General features: G+C 45.1%; 1 protein-coding gene across 4 annotated transcripts in view; it reads right to left on the bottom strand.

The window, feature by feature from the left end:
* Window positions 1-21,894, bottom strand: part of ahcyl2b (adenosylhomocysteinase like 2b) — a 40,827-nt gene that overhangs the window by 14,501 nt on the left and 4,432 nt on the right. The window contains exons 1-2 of one of the 4 annotated variants that reach the window (XM_069156877.1): window positions 3,662-3,822; window positions 1,804-1,912 (exon numbers count right to left, since the gene is read on the bottom strand). In XM_069156877.1, the coding sequence (XP_069012978.1) occupies window positions 1,804-1,912; window positions 3,662-3,712 (160 nt within the window). In that variant the 5' untranslated portion in view covers window positions 3,713-3,822. Of the gene's footprint in view, window positions 1-1,803; window positions 1,916-3,661; window positions 3,823-21,894 lie in introns of those variants that run through there. The other 3 variants (XM_069156876.1, XM_069156874.1, XM_069156875.1) reach the window with 3 other exon arrangements.

The raw sequence follows: 21,894 nt of genomic DNA on the forward strand, positions 1-21,894 counted from the left end.
GGAAAATACAATTCGGGGGGTGGGGGGAGATTGGAACTGATCCAACTCGCACCGTAGAGAGCGTACATCCAGTGGGCCAATTCTGTGCTGCCAGCCAAACCAAAATCTGAATACACAAGAATGAAGAAGCCTTCTGCTTCAGGAACAGACTCTCGTAAACTAAATGCTACTGCCAACAAATACAATTATCAGGGAGGAGGATGAGGTCGTTTTGAATACTTTTGAAAACCGGGTGACGCCGAGACGATACGACAACAAAGGACTACCTTTCTCTGGTACAAACCAGCCTGCATAATATCTTACTCAAGACTTTTCTCAGTTAATACATTCATCTTTTTTTTTTTTTTTTGTCAGATTCGACCTTTTCTAAGAGAAACAAACACAAGGTCCTCTCCTCGGACTGCCTACAAAAACAACATGTGGCGGTCTGAAAATGTGCCAGTGGGAAGAAAAAATAAAAAGGGGCTCATCTCTTGCCACTACGAGTATTTTAATTTTTTTTAATTTTTATTTTTAGAAACCCTGACCCGAGGGACCTGTTTCAGCCGTCAACTAATACTGACTGAAAAGTCTAACCGTCCATCTGCTGTCCATCATATTCTACAACCGGAAGGGCTGCTGCTGCTGTTCAAGCGGTACAGATTATTTCATCATGTTAATGGTGTCATTGGCACTTCTGTGGAGGACCATGACACACAGCGGGATATCAGAGAGCCAGAGTCCAAGCAGCTTAAGCAGCATTGCACAGAAACATTTCCCAAAAACTCTGCTTTTGGAGGGGGCGAAGAGAAGAAGAGAGGGATAGAAAGACGAGCAGCACAGGATTATTCATACTGATGCTCGCAATTTCTCAAAGACGCATCTTATTTCTGGTATTTCCCCCCCACACACACACACTGGCCCTCTCATTTATGTGGCCTTTACACAGAGCCGGGTTGGCCCCGTGTTATCTAGTCTTTATGCTAAGCTAAGCTAACAATCTCCAGGCTGCGGCATTACGTTTATCCACACAGGTACGCCTCAATCTCCCCATCTAACACCGAGCACAACAGACAAGAGTATTTCCCAAAATGTCAAACCGCTCTTTCACAGCAGTGTCGTTCCCTTGAGCTGACGAATGCCCAGTGATAAAATGTGCCACGGAGGCTGAATGGTTGCTATGGAAACACCTTTTAGCCAGTTCTCTTCAAAAGACGCTTTTGTCAAATAGAGGCGCGCCGTTTTATTTTTTCTAAAGTAAAACGACCTCTTAAGTTGTCAGATTTCCCTCTCCGCCTAAAAATACCGTCTTCGGCCACTAATGCTCAGTCTTGCACACTTTTCCCTTCAACAACGTAGTATTGAACCTTAGTGGACAACCCAGCGCTATAAATAAATAAATAAATAAATAAACAAACAAACAAACAAACAAAGCGATATCAACGTCTACGAACAAACCATCCGTGCCGTTCTGAAACTTTTCTAGACTGGCGTCATATTTGTCTTTACGAACAGGACTGGGGATCTGGGTCTCCCGCGCCGTCCAATTTCAACCACACCCAATACTTCTCGGCTCTCGCGTTTCCTAGCCAGTGGACAACAACCAGCTAATTGTCCAACACGGAGCCCGCAGTTTCAGTTTGACCGCTCAAGAGTGTGCGAGTGAGAGCCAGAGACACAAGGACAGCGGCGGCTCGCGAGGAGACAGACAAGGTCAGTCAAACATGCGCCCAGGTGGACACGCGTCACATCCGCCGGACCGCCCGGTAAGAAGCGGGCTGCGGGGACCCGGCGAGACCAAAACGATGCACGTGTTGCTCGTACCTGAGCTGTAGCTGTCTGTGGAGGACTGGGAGATGGAGCGGGACAGGGAGCGCCGGCCGATCTTGGAGGGACGCTTGTTGAATTCCTGTTTCTGGTCGGCAAACTGGATCTGCTGGCAGAGAGGAGAGAGAGATCAGATATACTGGGTAGAAGCCGTCTCTTGCTTCGCCGCTACAAAGGTTGGGGATAACCAACGGCGCCAAAATTCGGATGTACTTAAAATTCATACTATTTTGTAATATGCCGAGTAATGCAATAACATTATATTGCGATCTGTCAACTGCAAATTATGTCCCCAAGACAAACTTCTTGATGTCATTTGAATCATTTAATTGCAGCAACATGGGACTGTCGGGCAGAAAAACTGACTGCTGCATGCACCCAAGAAATTCATGTGTTTATTTAGAAGATAACACAACCATACTTGGCGTCTGTGTATCGTTTCAATACTGCTATGCAAAATATTGACCACACACACACACACACACACACTGTTGTAATACAATAGGAGTCATGAAAACACTTGAAATGCAGCATCCAAACAATGGAAGACAACTCGGGGTGAATCTTTAAAGACGTGAATCTCGATATTTTCTGAGGTCAACTTTTTTCTGTTTAACAGACAGCATGTTTACAGAATGTTTTACAGACAAAAGAAGATGCAGAACAGATAAAAAAAAAAAAAAATTAAAAAAAAAAAAGGCAGATAATAAATAAGGGAGACAGAACAAGTACACGGCGGTGTCCGAGGAGGGAGACCAGCTTTGAGTTCAGTCTGACTTTGAAAAGATAAAAGGAGACAATGAGGTGATTATCAACCGGTGACGAGGCCACACAAGGTACAACAGTTAACCCTGGTTTTGTAAAACAAATAGAGGAGGAGCTACTGAACTGAACACGATTATGTCAACTTTGATGCAACAGTGGAAAGACGTGCGTGTCATAATTCATCTGGTGATAATATTACAGAGTATGAATGGCTCACCTATTCCTACAATAAAGCCACCCAACAGGAACTAAACATGCTCGTGGCGGTGTGACTTCTGAAGCATGAATTCTTTTCGTCCTTGAATAACAGTCTGTGGAGGACGCCCACTAATCAGTAAAACATTCAGTCAGGATATGTATTGGAAAGAGATTTGGCCAATCCCACAGTCCTCTGATGGAGGAGGTGAGAAGCTTTAAAGGTTTGATAGAACCCCTCTCTGCATTAACTGACTCTTTGTCATTTCCCTCCTGATTAAAGGTCGTCCTTGAATACAAAACAAGCAAATATGATCAGATTTTTAAATTTAAAGAAATAAGAAAACTAAAATTTCAATTAAAATACATCGTGTGTGTTTTCATTCACTTCTTCATTTTCACAATGTGCGAGAGGTTCAGTAGATTACGCACGGCACAGCCGTCCAATCAAAAAGACAAATGGAGTCACCACATCCGCAGGTCTGAGATAAGCAGTATAAACATTTTCCTTACATCTGAATCTTGCTTTTTTTTTCTCTCGGTTCAGCACTTTTTCTTTCCATATCTCCAGTAGTGCCTCTGCCCCCGTGGCTTTAATGCAGAATGGAGAATCGACACTTTGCCAAACAGGCGTGAAGCGCTCCATAATGCAACGTTAAAGCAAGCAAGGAAACAATTTCCTGATATTGAAATTGTTAAAACCCAATGCAGACCGTCGGATTACTTTCACTTCCAGTATCAGCTAACTGGCAGGGACTGTTGGCTATTAGCTGATGAGTATTTTGGAGCCATTTCAGCTGCATCCAGAAACAGACAGTCTCAGCATCCAGATACTAACGTCAGGCCAAAAGTCTCCTGAAACCAGCCGAACGCACCTCTCGTCCTTTCTCCTTACCTTCTTCACACATGGCTGACTGCTGTCCCCATCCTTTTTCTTCTTCAGCATCGCCGCATGTGCGTGGGTGTGTGTGGGTGTGATGAAGTGGCAAGGGCACGTCTGATTCAAGGCCTTGTGCACCGACAGGAGTTCACCTTTCCAGTACTGATCATTTCAAATGCTACGCCTCTTCTCGCTCTGCCTCGTTTTAGCCTCTGCTTTCCTTCAATCCAGCCCAAACTGGTCTGACCGGGCGCCGGCAAACACAATGCAATGAATTGTTTCCCCTTCCTTTCATTTCCACTCTCCCTCTCTCCGTATTCTTGTTTAATTGTCGATTGTTCAAGAGATTGGGGTCCCTGAACTGCTGATATCAAAAAGTGAAGCTAAGCTTTAGCCCAGCTGACCCAGGATGGTTACGGTGTACAGCCCACTAACTAAGAGCATTACAACTGGTTTTTGAAGAGGTGACAGAAAATAACTGGAACTTCATGACACTCTAACTGATAGTTGTTGGGAGTATTTCAGTCTGGATCAAAGTGGTGATAGAAGCTAAAAACAACAACAACAAGGCAGCATCATACAACAACAACAACAAAAAACTGACTATAATAGGGCTATTGGTCTCTTCAGCTTTTTTGGACGGAGGTTCGATGAGGGGCTTTAAAAGCTCAGAGTAGCACTGAAGGATTGAGGGTCATTTTGGGAGCTCAGGAGGAGGGATAGACGGCTTACGAGATGTTTTTGGGACAAGATTACCACCAGGTTAGATTAGGCCTCCGAACAAAGAGTTCTGCCAGAGCGAATGGCACATTGGTTTGCTTATTCCGGTCCAAAATAAAGTCCAGCGAGTCAAAGTGGAAGAGAATGACAGAAAAGTAACCCATTCTCTTCTGATTCCTCTTCTGCAGCCAAACCATTACAAGCAAAAACAGAATAGCCTGCAATTAGTGTGATCATAATATACATGAGCAAACCAAAAGTAAGACCAAATCAGTGGGTGGGAGACTTCAGATGTTAGCCATCTTTTCACTTATAATAAAAAAAATTTAAAAAAAAAAAGGGCCATAAAATCTTGGTTTTGTTACTATCTTTGACCAATGACACCAAAAAAAAAAAAAAGATCTCAATAAATCTGCATATCAACTTGCGGAAATTAGATTTCACAGCTAAATTTAAGGCAACGAATGAGCCGATGCTCTTAACAGCTTACAAGAACCCGCCAGCCAAATGCTGGTCAGCTGTCCCGGCAGCTTAATATCCTGAAATGAGTCGTGCTTGTGAATGAAGAAGTCTATGCTACGATGACTGCTCGTATTCCGACCAGACATGACAGAGCTGCACAGAGACGTACTAGTTTCAGGTGAGAAAGGCGGCAACCTTCCGCTCCTGTACTTGTTGATGAGAGTGCTACTTAAAGAGTATGTTTACATGACTCGGTAAACAAATAAAAAGGCAATTTTCCTAAACATTTGCAGGCAGCTCTTTTGGAAAAAATCATTATGTAGCGGTCATCTAGAGAAGAGCTGGAGACAGGGAGAATATTTACAAGAAATCTGGATTAAATAATAATTCACTCGACAAGACACGACAACAACTCGGTGAATTGAGTTGCCTTGAGCACTTCCTGACGATTTCGGCTCGTGGTAGGCCGCAAATATGTGAGCAAGTATAACTTGGTCAGCATGTTCACACTTGTTTTCCTGATAGTAGTCCTACACAGATGCATCGGCACAGTGCTGATAATAATAACTCCTCGTGCTGCGAAGCAAATTTTACGAATCCGTTTCAAGCACGGTGCTCCTTTGTTGCACACTACCGACATTTTTCATGGGTATGTTGTTTTTTTTTCCAATAAACTAATTCTGGCCTTACTCAAGTATCTCTTTAATATGAAATCCATCTATCAACAGGCTATTTCATTTCATTAAAAGGCTCACAATGCTATTAAGCTATTTTCATGCTCGCTGGAGGACACGTGTAAAAAATGTTTCCAGTTGTGTTTGAGAGCAGGGTAGAGGTGGAGGACTGAACTTAACCCCTAATAATCTATATCCATTTAACTCCGGATGGAAGCCCTACAGCACTTCAAAGCAGCAGCACAAAAGTAAAGGCATATCTGACCTCAGATCTCACCCACACAGGCTTTGTGTACCGTCTGCTTATTTTACTTAGCAATACTATACAGCGACACCCTGAATACTTCCATAAATACGTGAATCCCGCTGTATTCAGGATGGGCTCGGCGAATCCGTTTTAACTTCGTGGCAAGACTCTTGTGTCTGAGGACAGTGCGGCGGCTCTCCAGCTGAACACAGTCAAGCCGGCCGAACGACACGGGATCCGCAGCACAGCGCGAGGGGAGACGTCCAGGCTGGCCTGGTGAAACAACAGAAACCCCTCTGAGCGAGAGGAAAACAAAAAACAAAAACGGGCACCGAGGCAGCAGCGACTGTGATGAGTTATGACGCTGCGCAGTTTTCCCCGCGACCGCTTCCAGCGGAGGCAGCGCGTCCTGCTCAACTCGGAAGTTGCCCGACTGACATTATCATAAATTAAATGAAACCTCAAGAGACCTTCTGGGTCAACAAGGACAGAGGTTCCGTTACGCACAGCGAAGGCCGTACTTTTGCGCGAGGCTTTGTTTTTGGACCACCGTCCAGTAAAGTGATCACAAAAGATGAGCTCCTCTCTGCATCGTCAAGTCTTCAGCTCGGCAGACGACACACTGGTTGTTCAGACGTTTGCTCTGTGATAATTAATCATGGAGGCAAAGATAGCGCCGAGCCAAATGCTAAAAAAAAATGGAGCTTTAACAGCATCATATAAAACATTTTTTAAAATTGTCTATAACACATTTTAAGAACATAAGTGTTTATTAATTCATTACATTTTTGTAAACAAATATGTCTTCTCCTATGCAGGCATGTTATTTATTATTACAACAGTGTACTTTGGTTTATACGACAGCTTCCGCTTATGAATGCCCACATGAGGATTCACTTACTCCTGGCTCTTCTCCACCGTCTTTAGACCAGTCGGATTAAACACCCTCCCCATTTTGAGATGAATTTACTTCAGATTTCCAATTTTCACTCCTCAAGGACGTAAACGCACAAAACCAAACACGCGTAAAACATGATAAATTTCTCTCGTGTTTGTACAGACTGTAGCCTCAATATGACGCAAGTGGAAAAAAAAAAGATATATATATATATATATATATATATATAAATATATATATATATTAACTAGACGCTGCAGCAAAAACAAAGAATGGGGGATTTGGTTACAGGTGGGTTTGAATCTCGTATGGCAAAGAGGTGGCGTGAAGCCTTTTGTACTCAGATTAGTTCAGATACCTGAAGAAAAAAAAACAAAAAAACTGCAGGCTGGAGCGTTAAATAAAAAACACACAAATAAGCCCGGGCGACGCGGCGAAAACAGCTTTCACTTTATATGCGGTAGAGTTCTGCGCCGAACAATTCACATATTCAAAATGCAGAACGCCAAGCTTCCCTCTGCATTTCAGCTGCGCCCAATAATCCCTTGGCACGAGTCCCAGAAGAAAAACATTTCCTCCCTGGAAAAATGCACGTTTAGCTGTTTCCCCAAGTATTTGCAAGCAATTGTTGTTCAAAAGCTGAAAGCTAAAACCTTCAGTTTGACATTTAGCGACACATCAAAACACGTCTGCCTCTAAATAGTGAAGGAGTAGTGTGACATTAAGCCAACAGGACCGTGACTGCACCACAGCTCGAGTCCGACATCCCGCGTCACGTCACCGAATGATGAGCCAACATCTATATATCATATATATATATTTTTTTTTTTTATAAACAGGTGCTTGACATCAACCACTTTACTTTGGTGTGTGTTTAACCAGGGAGAGTTGATTGGGCATCCCAGCACATTTTCAAACTCTCATGCAAACACCTGATAACTGACCAGAGTCTCTGAATGCAGACCAATAAGCCATCTTCTCTGTGGGTAGGATTGGCTTTTCTACCGGCTGATGGTATTGGTGTAAAATTCTTGATAGTTTCCTAGTTCAGATGAGTAATAAGTAAATACTAATTTTATTACTTATTAAGACTGAGATTGGTGGATTCACTGCTCAGGGCTTTTTGGCTGTTGAACCCAATTTTGTGATACCTAAAAAAAATTTTTTTTTAAATTTAATAAATGTTTTCCAGCTGGAAAATGAATTGGCAGTAATCTAAATAGCAGAATGTTAACCCGTTTTAAACCAAAATGTCAACAATGAAGTGATTCTAGCTTTGAAAATGTGAATACTTGGCACTTCTTCAACTTCTATTGAACTGAATATCTTTTACTTTGTGCTGCTGTTCAGGCACAAAATGCAATTTGAAGACCTTTCCTTGGACTCTGAGGTCGTGCAATGGGCATTTCTCTCAAAAGACATTTGATGGACTGAACGAGTCATTACAAAGATAATGAATTAAACATAATAGTCGCAGCCCGACACTGCAGGCAATTAATGTGCACTAAATCACCAAATAATAATGAGCATCTTGCTTAAAAACATTTCTTTTGTTTTCTTTTGATGTCCTATTAGCACGGAGCATGCAGGAAAAAGGAATTCTATGAGCCAAATATTTCAAAAAAAAAATAAAGGCTGTGTGTGTACTCAGCTGTAACTGGAGGGACACAAGCTGGCGGGATACGCGAAACATACAGCAATGTCTTTACAGCTGTGGCGTCTGCCGGCCTGAAAAAAAATTCTTCTGGAAACATTTTGAGCTCCTCCAAACCAAGTGTTTGGCTGTGCAACAGCACAAAGCATGTCGCTGTTTAGACCAGCTGTTCCAATGCTTTTGTAGCTTGATTTTTTTTTTTTTTTTTAAAGCAGTTTCAGACCAGAAGAGATTTATCTTGCGTGTGCTCTAAACCTGTGCAGCATGGAACCTGATCTTAATCAAAACACAATGGGGTCACGGGATGCGGCAGAGACCCCCGCAGCAACAACAAAGCGGAGCCGCTTGAGTTGTCAGCTGGGTCTGAGGTCCTCTCTCTCCACCCCTGCAAACGGAAACACAGAACCTGAGCCTCGCTCCGGATGTTTGACAATACTCTTTCAGTATGATTCATTTTTGCACTAACACAAGTGCAACATAATTTGTTGGGAAAAAAAAAAAAAAAAAGAAAAAAAAGTCGAAGTTGGATACTAGCAGCCAAGGGACACGTATATCAGACGGTGCTAGAGATCTTGTCGGCCTATCCAAAACCGATCAGCATGTCGATGGTGGCGGATGCTCGTTCCCCGTCCAACCCGCTGCATGAATTCCCAGCAGACCCTCCGGCCTCGGGGGGAGGTGGGGGGAGGGGGGGGGGGGGACGCCGAGTGTGTGGCTTCTTCACGGGTTGCCATGTTTATGGAGAACGAGAAATCTCCCAGCGAGAGATGGAGAGCAGCGCGTTTACGGGGGTGAATCACTCCGAGGAGTTTGCTGCTGACGAGCTCTTATGAAGCGGTAATGCACCAGAAAGAAAACAGAAATTTGATGGTGTTGGCAGGGGCAGAATGGCCAGCTTGTCTTGGCATTATTATTTTTTTTTTACTCTGGATTGTTTACCGCCCGTTTGCAAAGGACCTTGAACTGGTCCTAGGGTCGTATGGTGGCTATGTTTTGGCCTTTTTTTTTTTTTTTTTTGCATGGGTCTTGTCGGCTAAATGTTTCTTCTGATGAAGCTGTAGATGTACATGACTATACAAGGAGAGCCCAAAAAGGCAGATCTCTCTCGCTCTTTCTCTTTCTCGCTTTCTCTCTGGAGACTTGTTTGTCTGCACTCCCATCTGGTGCCAAATATCATAACATCAACAGACCCCAAGTTGCACTGATATACAGATATTTGTATGCAGTGTCATTTTCTATATGCGCTTTAGAGCACAAGAGGAAGGAGGGAGGAATGTTTACGGTGAACCGAGTACAACGGACAGAGAGGGAGTTTGTGAGTAAGAGAAGAGCTGATGTAAAAAAAACAAAGACAAGGTTTGAGTCCCCATCCCTCATCATTAAATCATATTTACTCACTCCTACAAAACCTCTCTATTGCTATTGCCTCAAGGCAGCTGTTCAAAGTGCTGAACATCTATAGTTACCGTCCTAAAGAAAACAAACCGCTCGCTTATCTACTAAAAACAGTTGTGTACTGTTTGTAGACATCAAAAGAGCCACATTTGATCACGGGCCAGTTCATTCAACTCCAAAAGAGTCATTGTCCACAAGGATTAAGCTGTGCATGTTTGTGTCAGAGATACAGAGACCCCATGTGTGCTGAAATGGAGCCTCATCTAAATGACATCAGACTGTGAGAGTGTGAGAGTGTGTGTGGGTGTGTGTGTGTGTGTGTGTGTGTGTGGGTGGGTGTGTGTGTGTGTTTCTCTGACAGACAGGACTCAGCCAGCAGCTGTGATTTCTGATGCATCCCACCGTGTCAGTAAAACCTCTTCTATTGGGCCGCGTAGGAACAGACAGGATGACGAGTCATCCATCGGAACAAGAATCGGCACATTGTCGTTTTCCGCTTCCGTCGGCCTGTACAAACTTCCAGCCAACTTCTGAGATGATGTCATGTAAAGTGAAGATGTTTGGGTGCCATGATAAACCTAGCACAATGAATCACAGAACAAATACATTTTAATGCACCAGAGTGAGACACGTCGTAAGCCATTTTAAAACCTTAGGAAGAAGTACAAGAGTTTCCAGCTGGCTGGGACTTCACTGTGTTTGCTTCTTCTTGGCTTGGCTGTTCCCAAAAAGACCCGAGGCATTTCAGATAGTAGTAGTAGTAGTATTTCAGTTCCCTTTTTTTCTTTTCTTCAATTAATGAATCCAGCCATGAATCTCTAAAAAAAAAAAAAAAAGTGGGCTGTCTCTTCAGAGTGATGAGGAGGTTGCTAAATGAAGATAAATGTTGGCGTTTCACACTTGCATGTTCAAGGAGCCCTTGTGTGCAAGGCGAGGTCACCACTGGACAGACTGACAAGAGAGACGTGTGAATACATAACGTAACATATCACGCTGGGCCAAACATATCCGTCTATAATGGCTTGTTTGCTTTATTGTAGTTGACGAGAGGCAGTGTTCATTCAGATAAACACACGGTCCACCTGTGTGTCTGGAAGGAAGGAATAAACACGCTCGGGGCCAACGGAGCCGGCAGGGGCCCGATGCAAGGCCCCCTGTGAGGAAACCCAAAGGAAGAGGAGGGACGGAAGTGTTCTCCTCAAGAGACGGTGGGAAGCCGGCTGTTTATACCTCCTCACTGCTGCTTTTTCTCAGGGGGAACCCAGCCGCCATCGATGGCAACACAACAGGAGCTCCAGGCAAGGAACGCACACGTGGGAAAATGTGACTGGAAATGAAAAGGCGACACCCGTGTACTGTTCTGGCTGGTTATACTTTGGTGACCACAGAGCAGATAGTGGCAGAGAATGGACAATGTAGTAAAGGTGACTACTGTAATTATTTGTATATATAGACAGACTAACAGCAAAATTCCTGGAAGACAAACTTTGCATCGATTCTTCGTTGGTCCTCGGCTGGGTATTCGACAAGGTTTCCCTGTTCTGATAGAGGTCGAACAGCTGGTGATGACTAGGCAAAGTTAAAAGGAGAACACGGAGGCAGAGAAGATCAGACGGGCTAAGTGCAGGGATGATTCTTCTTAAATCAAAGTGCCAGCGAGCTTTTAATAGCTTTATGTTTAGATGTTGTCGGCCAAAAGGCCCTGAAAAGTGACTGATGGCATATTAAAAGGAACATGTCATGCGATCGGCTTAACGCTGTAAACAAATAACTGGAAATATCCTCAAAGCCAAATCCTAAAAGAGCTTCTGCCAGACTGTCCTCAATCTGGGAGGAATTTAGGAAGAAAATAGAGACCCTTTGAATCAGACTTAAAAACAAGAGGAGGCATGCCTGTTTGACTCCTACATTTTCCCATCATGCATCTTGTATTATAGCACCACCCTGCCTCTAAACCCCACACCTCCAGGTTATAATGCAGACTTTCTACTTTCTCCCAGTCAGCAAAGTATGAAATCATCAGGGTTACTTTTTTTTTTTTTTTTTTTTTTTTTAAATCAAACTTTGGAAAGCTCCTCTAGAAACACAAAGAATGTTAAACAGATGTTTACAGTCCGAGCAGCACCCCGGATAAATATTAAAATAAACGTCATGAGTAAAACTTTTGAACTTCCCCTTTAATGCCAGTTAAACATTGGATCGGGTATATTTACACACCTCCATTAACTTGGGAGACAAACCCATTAAACGTGGCCGGCTGCTAACGATGCAATTTGATACGATTCTTACCTCGCCAGGGAGGCAGCCGAGAGCACTTTCCCCCGTTTCTAATGCCACACTTGCCTTGAGCGTACACCTCAGTCTCTTACCATTTAGAATTACATTGCTTGTGGTATTCGGTCGTTTTTTTTTTTATTCTGTAATGGCATTTTGCAACAGCGTGGTATGCGTTTTTTCTTGAATTATCCGGGCACTGTGCTGGAATCAATCTCCTCCCGTCCCAACACACCGGGGTTTGTTGGCAGTCTCAACAAAGTCTCTCTGTCCAACTCCAGCCATCAGTCTCCTCCTGGGGCACCGACAAATATCAGCAACGCGTCTCTCCCTTACAAAGAGGTCGGTACAGAGAGTCCACTGGCAGCCGAGGCCCGTCACGACACACCGCGATGGAAAAAAAGCGCATTGTCGTTTCCCTGTCGATCTGGCCTCGGCTCTCAAAGCGGCGGAAGTCCTTCAGATTTCCCGCCTTTCAGGCCTGTATAGGAATCTACCAGACAAAGCAACAGATGTCTTGTTCTCTGGATCTCGCCCCGCGAAGCTCTCCGTGGACGACGTGCACCTCGTCAACGCTTTCTTTCTTTTTCTCTTCCGTTTTAGTCACTTCTCCCGCTACAACTCTCCCGCCTCTATTCAGCGCGCTGCAGAGAGGAGGGTAGACCACAGTTCATTATGCGTTTTAAGAAGCTCTTGGATGTGGCATCCAAGAGCCGAGGACGCGTTTCTTTCTCCGTACTTTCCGTCGCTATTCTTGGAATTACTATTGTGTTTGCGTAAAAAGAAGGGAAAAAAAAGAAGAATAGACGGGTGCAGACAGAGAGGTGCCTCCTTTTTCTCCTTCTGTCTTTCTCACTTTGTCTTTCTTTGCACACACACACACACACACACACACACACACACACACACACACACACAGTCTCGCTCTTTTCACAACTTCCCTGCCTCAGTAATTGAAGAGCACAGCTCGCCGGGTTTACATTGGCCTCCGATTCAGCCCACAGCGCGCTGATGAACAAGCATAAATAAGTAGCGCTGGTGTTGTGCTGTGTGTAGACTGGATGGTGACCAAAAAAAAAAAGATGAATTTGTAGTTTTGTGTTCTTTTACTCTCGTTCTTTCTCGTTGCCATCATTTTCGCAACATACCAGTCAGCTTTTAAGCACCTGCGACCGAAGCTTCACCAGTTATCCGTGCAGCCGACGCCGTTATCAACTCGTCAGTGTTGACGGGTTTTGCCGGTCTGGACCGCACGTGCGGCTGCTGACTGACACACCGGCTATCAATCGAGCCCGTCGCCATTCGTGCTGAGCAGAGGGAGAGGCCCGTCGCGCCCCAGGGTCCGGATGACACGCGAACAGTGGATTTTTATTTTTGTGCGAGCGTGACTGATTCAGAACTCAATAACTCTTACTGCACATCAAACGAAGCAACCGTTATATAAGCAACGATTTTAACATCTGTAATGTGTTACCAAAAGAGGGGGGGAGCAGCGTTCATTACATTAACAGGGAACAAACAAACCCCTGTGAGATGCATACTGTGGCACCTAAAATTCATCAAAAATGAATGAGTTTGGCGTTTACTTCGGGTGCTACTGTTTTATCCTGCCTGTGTTATAGTGTTGAGCACCGAGTGCTGGCTTTTTTTTAATTTATTTATTTATTTTTTTTTTACTAGAATTGGTATTAAAACTGTGGCTGTAAATTTCTTCTTCGCATAAACTATGTGGCGACCACAAAATCCGCACTCAGTCCACTTTCAGCACACTTGTCGACCGAAATCACTTTCCTCCTGGATTGTGTTAGTCCACCGCCACCTCCGCCTCCCGACGCCGTCTCCGTCCGGTGACACCGGGTCTTCGCCCGCCGCTCAAAAACGTAACCACAGTGCGTTTTTTTTAACGAATGATTCTACTCGTCTACTTTCAGGGCGGCAATCCTACGTTAAACCACCACCGAGACAACTAGGAGCGCATAGAGCATAGGTGCACACACAAAGCACACGTTTCGTCATGGCTGTTATTTCATCCCATGATTCTGTATACCGGTTACAGTCTGTTGAGCATTAACCGGCCAACAGGAAGGGAAAGAGGGCCATCGTCCCCACGCTCTGAAAAATGTGCACTTTTTGAGTGAAAAGTCCAGTGACTGTCTAACAAATTGCAAACTCACAGAAGGAGTAGAGTCACGTTGTTGTTTTCCTAATGAAGTAACTGCCGTCAGTGAAATTAGAAGCAGCGAGAGGTGGTTTTCCACAAATGCTCGACATAAATGCGGAAATCAGGTTTAAGAGAATAACAATTATAAAAAAAAATAATAATAATTAACAGTATTCATTTGAAAGCCATGCTGCCATACAGGCATCTGGATGGCAACAACGGCTTCTGAAACAGCCAGCGGCACAGAGTCGCATCCTGAACTCGGGCCGCAGGGAAGGCCAGGCACTTTGCTGCACAGACACAAAAACAGAGCTCTGGCAGAGAGGCCTGGCTTTCAGTGAAACGGCTCTGTAGTTGTTAAGCTCTGGCGGCGCACGTACCGACAGAAGAACAAACAGGCAAGTAAAAGGCCCAGAAGCACCGAGACGAGCAGACAGCAGCGCAAACACAATGCAGAGATTGCTAATGCACGCCTGTAAGTGTTCGGCTCTCCATAACGTTCACAAGTAGAGACGGGAGGTATCTGTGAGCCAGCTGTTACGACCTCGAACTGCTTATTCCATACCGGACTTGATATGTCCCACCACTGCACGACTTGTACGTGCAATTGTGACATGCGTGAAGGGTTTAATGCAACATATGCGAGACAACAGGTTGCCGACGTAAAAGAGGGAAACCGAGAGACTGTTACACGGAAGGTCTTTACAGAGAAGGTGGCTGCTCTCGTCCAATAGCAGGGGGATTTCTCACTGCTCGGACGAATAGAAGGATGAAAAGGGAAGAAGGAAGCGGCTGGCGTGAGGCGGCGTGAGGCGGCGTGAGGCGGGGTAAAGTAGGGTGAGGCGGCGTGAGGCGGCGTGAGGCAGGGTGTGTTTGCGTAGTGTGCTGCTCCGAGGGCAGCGATGATGTAAGAAGGGATCCTGCTGATTTATACACACCGACAAGTGCTCAGACTGTAAATACACACACACCCATTACCATGTATACACTTGGCAGTTACTGAGCCCACACGTCATTACCAGTGGCCTAACACACACACACAGAGAGAGAGAGAGAGAGAGAGGATGAATATGTATATATAACCTGAGGCTTTGTGCCACACACAGCTCCACTACTCTCAGTTCAGCTACGTCACCAGCAGCACCGGAACAAGTCATCCACCGCTGTTTCACCCTGAACCCTCTGCAGCACAAGCATATGTAGTGTCAAAGGATGTACAGATGACGGAAAAGCTCACGGCACAAGTACAGAGTGCTTGAGAAACCGCTGCTGGCCATGTTTATCGAATTAACGTAACTAGATATCAAGAGCTGAGGAACCTTGTAGTGTTAAAATCTGAATTTGATTTGATTGTCTATGTAAAATTTCATGTGAATCCAACGCCACCCCTAAAGCCACGCAGCTATTCCAAAGATTTCTTTTTCTTGTGTGTCCTGTGTTGTAACATCCATAATTCAAGCCTAAAAACTTGGGATCCCCAGTAATGTAGCCTCCCTTTCAGTGACTCTATCCGACTGCTACAGCCCGGAATGATCCCTGTGCTGCTACAAAACTATGTAGAGTATGCAGGGCCATCTACTCTGAGCACTCTCCACCAGAACAATCCCCGTCCTGCTGATATGGTCTGATAGCCACAGTACAAAGCCAGGGATACCGATACGAGAGGAGAACAGGCAATGAATGATGGGGCTTAGTGACAGATTAAACCCTACCTGCTTCTTAACAGAGAACGGGAGCAGACAGCAGACAACTGGACTTCTCCGACTCTCTTTTTTTTTTTTTTTTCCCCCTCTTCTCATTCACATGCCTTTCCCTTCTTACCAGCAGCTGAGTGGAGGAAGAGGGCCAAGACTGCAGGGTTCACATGTCCTTTAAGGACACGTCCAAGCATTCATCGAGCTTCTATTTTTATTAAAAGCAAACAACTTTGCATGACTGAAATGTGTAACCCTCTGAACCCCACAAGGTTTATTTAAAAAAAAAAAAAAAAAAAAAAAAAAGTATATTGTTTATTAAAGAAAAAAAGCCAAAATTATAACATTTATCATAGCCAGAAACTGTAGACATTGTCCTGGGTTTTCATTTTTCCTAAAGTAATTAAACCAGTCATGTTTGTGTGTCAAAGTCAAAAACTTCTGATGGGAAAAATAGTCACATCTAAGCTTAAAATAGATAGATAGATAGATAGACAGACAGACAGACAGATGTGTAAATGTCTCATTTCAACTTTGCCAAAAATAAACCTTTTTGCACGATTGAGATACTGTAAAAAAATAAAAAAACAGCAACAACAACAACAACACAATTTGTACCTCAGTTCAACTTGGAAGCCTTGAATGACTTAGCTGAGACAAACAGTCATGTGACAAAAGTTTAGCCAATTTTTGACTGAGCTGCAGGGTACAGCACAGCGGAGAGGACTGTGAGCACAGAAGGGCGGTTTGTAGAGGTTGTAAAAAAAAAAAAGAAGCTAATAGTTTAATATGTAAAGCATGTGGAGTTCCCCTTTTTTCCCCCAATAGTGGTAACACTTGTGGGCACTTGGAAAAATGTTGTATATAAACATTGCATCTTTTTTCCATTTTTGTCAAATACATATTTCTTCTGTTGTGATTTAAGTCATTAAGTCACATGACAGTTTATTTTTTAGTTCTTCCTACTTCTAGCGATGATTGTGCCGTTTCAGTAGAAGTGCAGAACCTGCTGGTGCCGTGAAAAATGAGCCAGCAGTGAGCAAAAAATGTGACCGGAGCAAAAAAAAAAAATAAATAAAAAAGCCCAGAAACTGCTCAGGGTTCAGAGGGTTAATCGACACGGACTCTGTGAAACATACCGCTGATTGATTGTAGGCCATTTGAATATTTGAATTATTAAAATCAATTTCAGTTCTTTTAAAAATATATTTCATAAAAGTCACAAAAGAGGTTGTTTTTGTTTTTTCCCTGAAGGGCAAATTAAAAATAATTTTCAAATTTCTAGCAACTATGTTTTCCTCAACTAGTTAACCACAATGTGTACACACACACACACACACACACACACACACCAAACTAGGACACAGTTGGGAGCCCCGAGGATTATGATCCCATTATATGGTGGTCAAATAACCTCCATTCACACTGACAGCAAAGCGATCAGAAATCTATTGATTAGATCATTAGAAAATCTATTGTTTCCAACTCTCCAACAGTAGATGGTCTTTGGTCCAACGATGGATCTGTATATACTGTATGCATCCATATCCGTCCGCTCATCTGTTTACTAACACAATCATCCAGCTTCCCCAGTACATGATTTTCCTCATATTCGTCACTTTTTCCACCACCTCAGAGTCAATAAATCTTTTCACCGCAATGAAACACAAATGGATTGTTAATGTCCGTCATTAACCTAAATGAAACCATGAATCCTTTCACAGGCACGAAAGCAAAACAGAAACTGTAAGATGTAACCGCAACAACAACAAAAAAAAAATCTAAAATAATGAAGTGGTCCATCTCTGGAATTGCGTGTTTATGTTTTTTTCCTTCCCTCCTTTTAATTTGCCCAAAATAGCCGTCTCTCCCTGCGGGCGAGGTATAATTACATCAAAGGCTCACAGACGGGGGTGGTGCTGCTCTATTTTTGAATAAACCCATTATGGGGTCATTGATCTATGTTTAATTAGGAGTATGAAGCAATTCTTCATTAGTTACAAAGCTACAATTGTTTTTGTTTTTTTGTTGTTTTTTTTCTCAATGAAGTCCTCTTGAATAAAACTCGAGATCCCTGCATGTTGGCAAAAACAAAAAAAACTTACAATTTCCAAAGTGAGGAAATCTCTGCGATTTGAGATGAATGAATTGCTCATCAGTAAATGATGCACAGGACTCTGCAGTTGCTCCGCGGAGCATTTTAGCTTCATTCGGCCTGCAGCTTTCCTGCTTTGGTTCCCGTGGGGAACACACATACATCTACTGGAAGTAGACATTTACTCCCCATCCCCAAGTGGGATGGGGGGGGGGGGGGGGGGGGGGGGGGGGGGGGGGGGGGGCTGGTTGCTGGTTTGTTCCTGACTAATAGGAAGTTGGGCAGACAGATGGGTGTGTGTGTGTGTGTGTGTGTGTGTGGGGGGGGGGGTTTCATTTCAGCCTTTGTGAGGGCCCTTTTGTGAGGCAGCACTTTTTCAAATACAATGTTGGCCCTTTGTTCACATGCACTGCTCCAGTACATAGCCGCATTCCTCGTCATGCTGCATAGCGGGTGGGTTCCGTGTTAATGTCCACTACCGTCTGCTGATCCCCGTGTAAACTCAGCACTGGAGGCGAGAGGGCGCACGCACACACACACTGTTGTAATACAATAAGAGTCATGAAGACACTTGAAATGCAGCCTCAACTAGTTAACCACAATGTACACATACACACACACACACACACACACACACACACACACACACACACACACACGTGCACGCCGGCCGGTTCGGGTGCTCGCTCACTCGTTCTTTTCAACAGTAACTAAACGGAAAGGGTTTAAGATTTCACACTGTGCTGGCTGCTTGTCAACATCAAGTTCCAGGAAAAGTGAGCGTTCCCTTTTCCTCTCGTTCTGTCCACGTCTCCGTTTCAAGGGGGAGGGGGGGACAAAAAAAAAAAAAAAAAAAAAAGCCTTCTGATGGAGCAAAGTGTAACTCAATCAGCTGTGCAAGTCCAGTGATACCAAGCGGTGATGACAAGGCAGGAAATGAGTTTCAACTGGGGAGTCGTAGAGGCAGATATGTGTGGGCGGTGCACGCAGGAAGAAGGACGCACGGGCACCAGCACTGCCGATACCTGCCTATAATCAGCTCCTTAAAAAAAAAAAAAAAAACAACGACCACCATGTCAGAAAAAAAAAGGGGAAACGCTACTCGTCTGTCAGCATAACAATAGATGACACGTGGTTCAATGGCAGACCCCGAGAGAATTTATACCAAAAAAAAAAAAAAGGCTTTTCATTTTCAAAACGGCAGGTGCGCGTCTTTAACATGAAGGTAATCCTTAATTAACTACGATTCTCAAACGTCACACAAAGTCTACGACCGTTGGAGAAAACGACTTGCCCCCGGACAAACTGCGCTGATTCAATGATCAAAGCTAACGTAATAGTTTTGCGTCATGTTGTCTTCACGTCATTTTTAAGCCGAACGCTTTCTCTGTGCAGAAGAGACCGGGATCCTCCTTTGTTGTGTGAAGCGAACGCGAGGCATTCGCTTCACACCGAGAAATACCGCCAAGCAGCCGAGAGCGTCGTCGGCGCCCTGCTTCTTCCTCCCGAGCAACGGAGCGAGGTCTACCGCACCGCTCATGCATGACGTAGTACAAGCACACAGATGCAGAGATAGAACCGATAGAACTAGATTGTCTCTGTTGTCAACAACGGCGAGTCGGTGTTGAACCGATATTACGATCCGATTGCTGGTACCTCGCTTTAAAATCAATTGCATGTGACGTTTCCCACTTTTAGCCAGCTTTCAAACGACGTGTTTTTGCATACTCTTATAGATGTACTTGTACGTTGACGGCGCATCAGACGGGCAGCGGGGCGTTTTTGAGGCGGACGACGCGACCGCGGCAAATTTTCGTTCATCCGGTCGGGCAGCCACACGGCGGAGCGGCCGCCAGGACGACCACGTCCGGACGAGGATGAAGCGATCGCTGTGTGGCGAACCCGGGGTGAGAGGAACTGTAACTGGTGTAAAGCCCCGACAGTCCATTTCCTGAGCTGCCTCGAGTGACACGGATGAACGTGGTTTGGAAGGTGTGACCTCGCGCACGTCTTCGCCGACGCGGCTGCTGAGATTCACCCACGGGAGGAAGCAGAAAGAGCACCCGCACCAAACAGGAACACGAAGAGACTGTGAGAAAGCCAAGACGGGCGCTCAAAAACAAAACAATAAAAAAACAACTGAGGAACTGAGTGGCGTCCCGGGGTGTGTGTGTGTGTGTGTGTGTGTGTGTGTGTGTGTGTGTGTGTGTGTGTGTGTGCGTGTGTGTAGTTTGTAACTCAAAGCCACCGCTATTGGGTTTATTTTAAGTAGTCGGCTGAGCCACTATGTGGGAAGCGTTGTTGAGCGGGTTGACATGAGGCAAACAAGGGTGAGCGGGAACCGGGGAGGGTACGAAGCGTCGGCTGTAAAGTGCCGTGACACGGTAATTTGAGAAGGAAGAGATCGAGAGCACCGGAGAAAGATCAGATAAACCGGGGTTTCACTCGTAGGTCGTTAAAAAAAAAAAAAAAAAAAAAAAAAAAAGAGTGATAAACCTCGGCTAAGTGCACCGAGGGCAAAGCTGGCCAAATATACTCTCTCTCCCCCGCGAGCGGCGGAGGCAGCGAAGACATGCCAAATTACACGACAGCGCGCGCTCGGTTCTTATAAGCACTTATTTTGAGATGCTTTACTTCTTCCGCTGCCCGTTGGGAGTTGCGCAGGGTTGCAGCTCTCCGGGTCCTTTTAAATCTTGCGCGACTATTTTCCTACCGACGATCATCGATCAGTCGTTGACATCGAAGGCATGTACTCGAACTTGAGGGGGGCGGGAGGGAGGGGAGGAGGGGGGGGGGGGGGGGGGGGGGCCTCAATCCGCTAACCACCGCCGTTCCTCGTGACGGCCCTGATGAGGGCCGCAGTATCGTCAGCAAACGCGTCACGCGCAGGCCCGGCCCCGGGGACGCTCGTCCCCGGCCCAGCGTTTGGGTTTTCTCCTCCTCAGCTCTCTTCTGACCGGGGGTGGGTGGGTGGGTGGGGGGGGGGGGCAGGAACAATGTCATTTAAGCGAGCCTTCAACGCGGCCCCTCTCCAGATCTCTGTCGAGTTCTCATCCCTCCCGTGGCGGCGCGGCCCGTCCGTCACCCCTCCCGCTTCCCCGGCGACCCCGGCCGGCTTCAACGCCCGCCACTTCAAAACCACGTTCGCTTCTCTCTCTTCGAGAAGAAAGGCACGCTTCAAGATTTTAAATGCGGCTGCAGATATGTTGCACTTTGTGCTCTCGGCCTGCGGGCCTGTATTTAAAAAAAAAAAAAGGGGGTGTCGTCTGTAATTCGTCCAGGTGAGCAATCCTCGCTCGCGCACGTGGGCATTTTGTGAACATGCGTTTCTTTCCCGCGGTAAGTCGAACAAACGCGATTCAGCCCCGCCAGTCGTTCAGTGCATCCGGACGATGCGAATCGGGAGACGTGTCGGTCCGTCTCGGGGCAAAGTCAAGCGCAGCGCAGCGCACGGCGACCCGCGATGCGGTCGACGACTAAACCCTCCCGTGATCTCCGCGAGGCGTCGGTTGGATTATGACAACCTGACAGCCGCACGAGAGCGAAGCAGTCAGTTTTGCTTTCGAGGTCAGCATCAATGGGGGAAAAAAAAAAAAAAAAAGAGGTGGAGGACTTGGCGAAGACTGGATTTGTAACCAATGCTCCTTTTCTCTCTCTCTCTTTTATTTTTTTAGTTTTTTTAGGGGCTTTCTTAAACCTATCACCGTCAACACACAGCAAAAGGATATGCGGATTTGTTTGTACGTCCTAAAAAAAAAACCCGACACTCTCCGTATGTAATTGACTTACTGCTCGACACAGCATGGTTTAGTGTACACTCCCCGTGTCATGGGTTTGTTTAAAACCATCTATTCCTCTTACACCTCTGCGACGTTTCTTTAAAAAGGTAGAAACCGCAAAAAGACACGAGTGTCGCACTGTAGAGCCGGTAAGCACACCATTTATATAAAAAAAAAAAAAAAACCTAATATATT

Source organism: Embiotoca jacksoni, unplaced genomic scaffold (genome assembly GCF_022577435.1).
Source record: "Embiotoca jacksoni isolate LCO1_2020_lvr unplaced genomic scaffold, fEmbJac1.0.p SCAF_21, whole genome shotgun sequence".
NCBI classification, from domain to species: Eukaryota; Metazoa; Chordata; class Actinopteri; family Embiotocidae; genus Embiotoca; species Embiotoca jacksoni.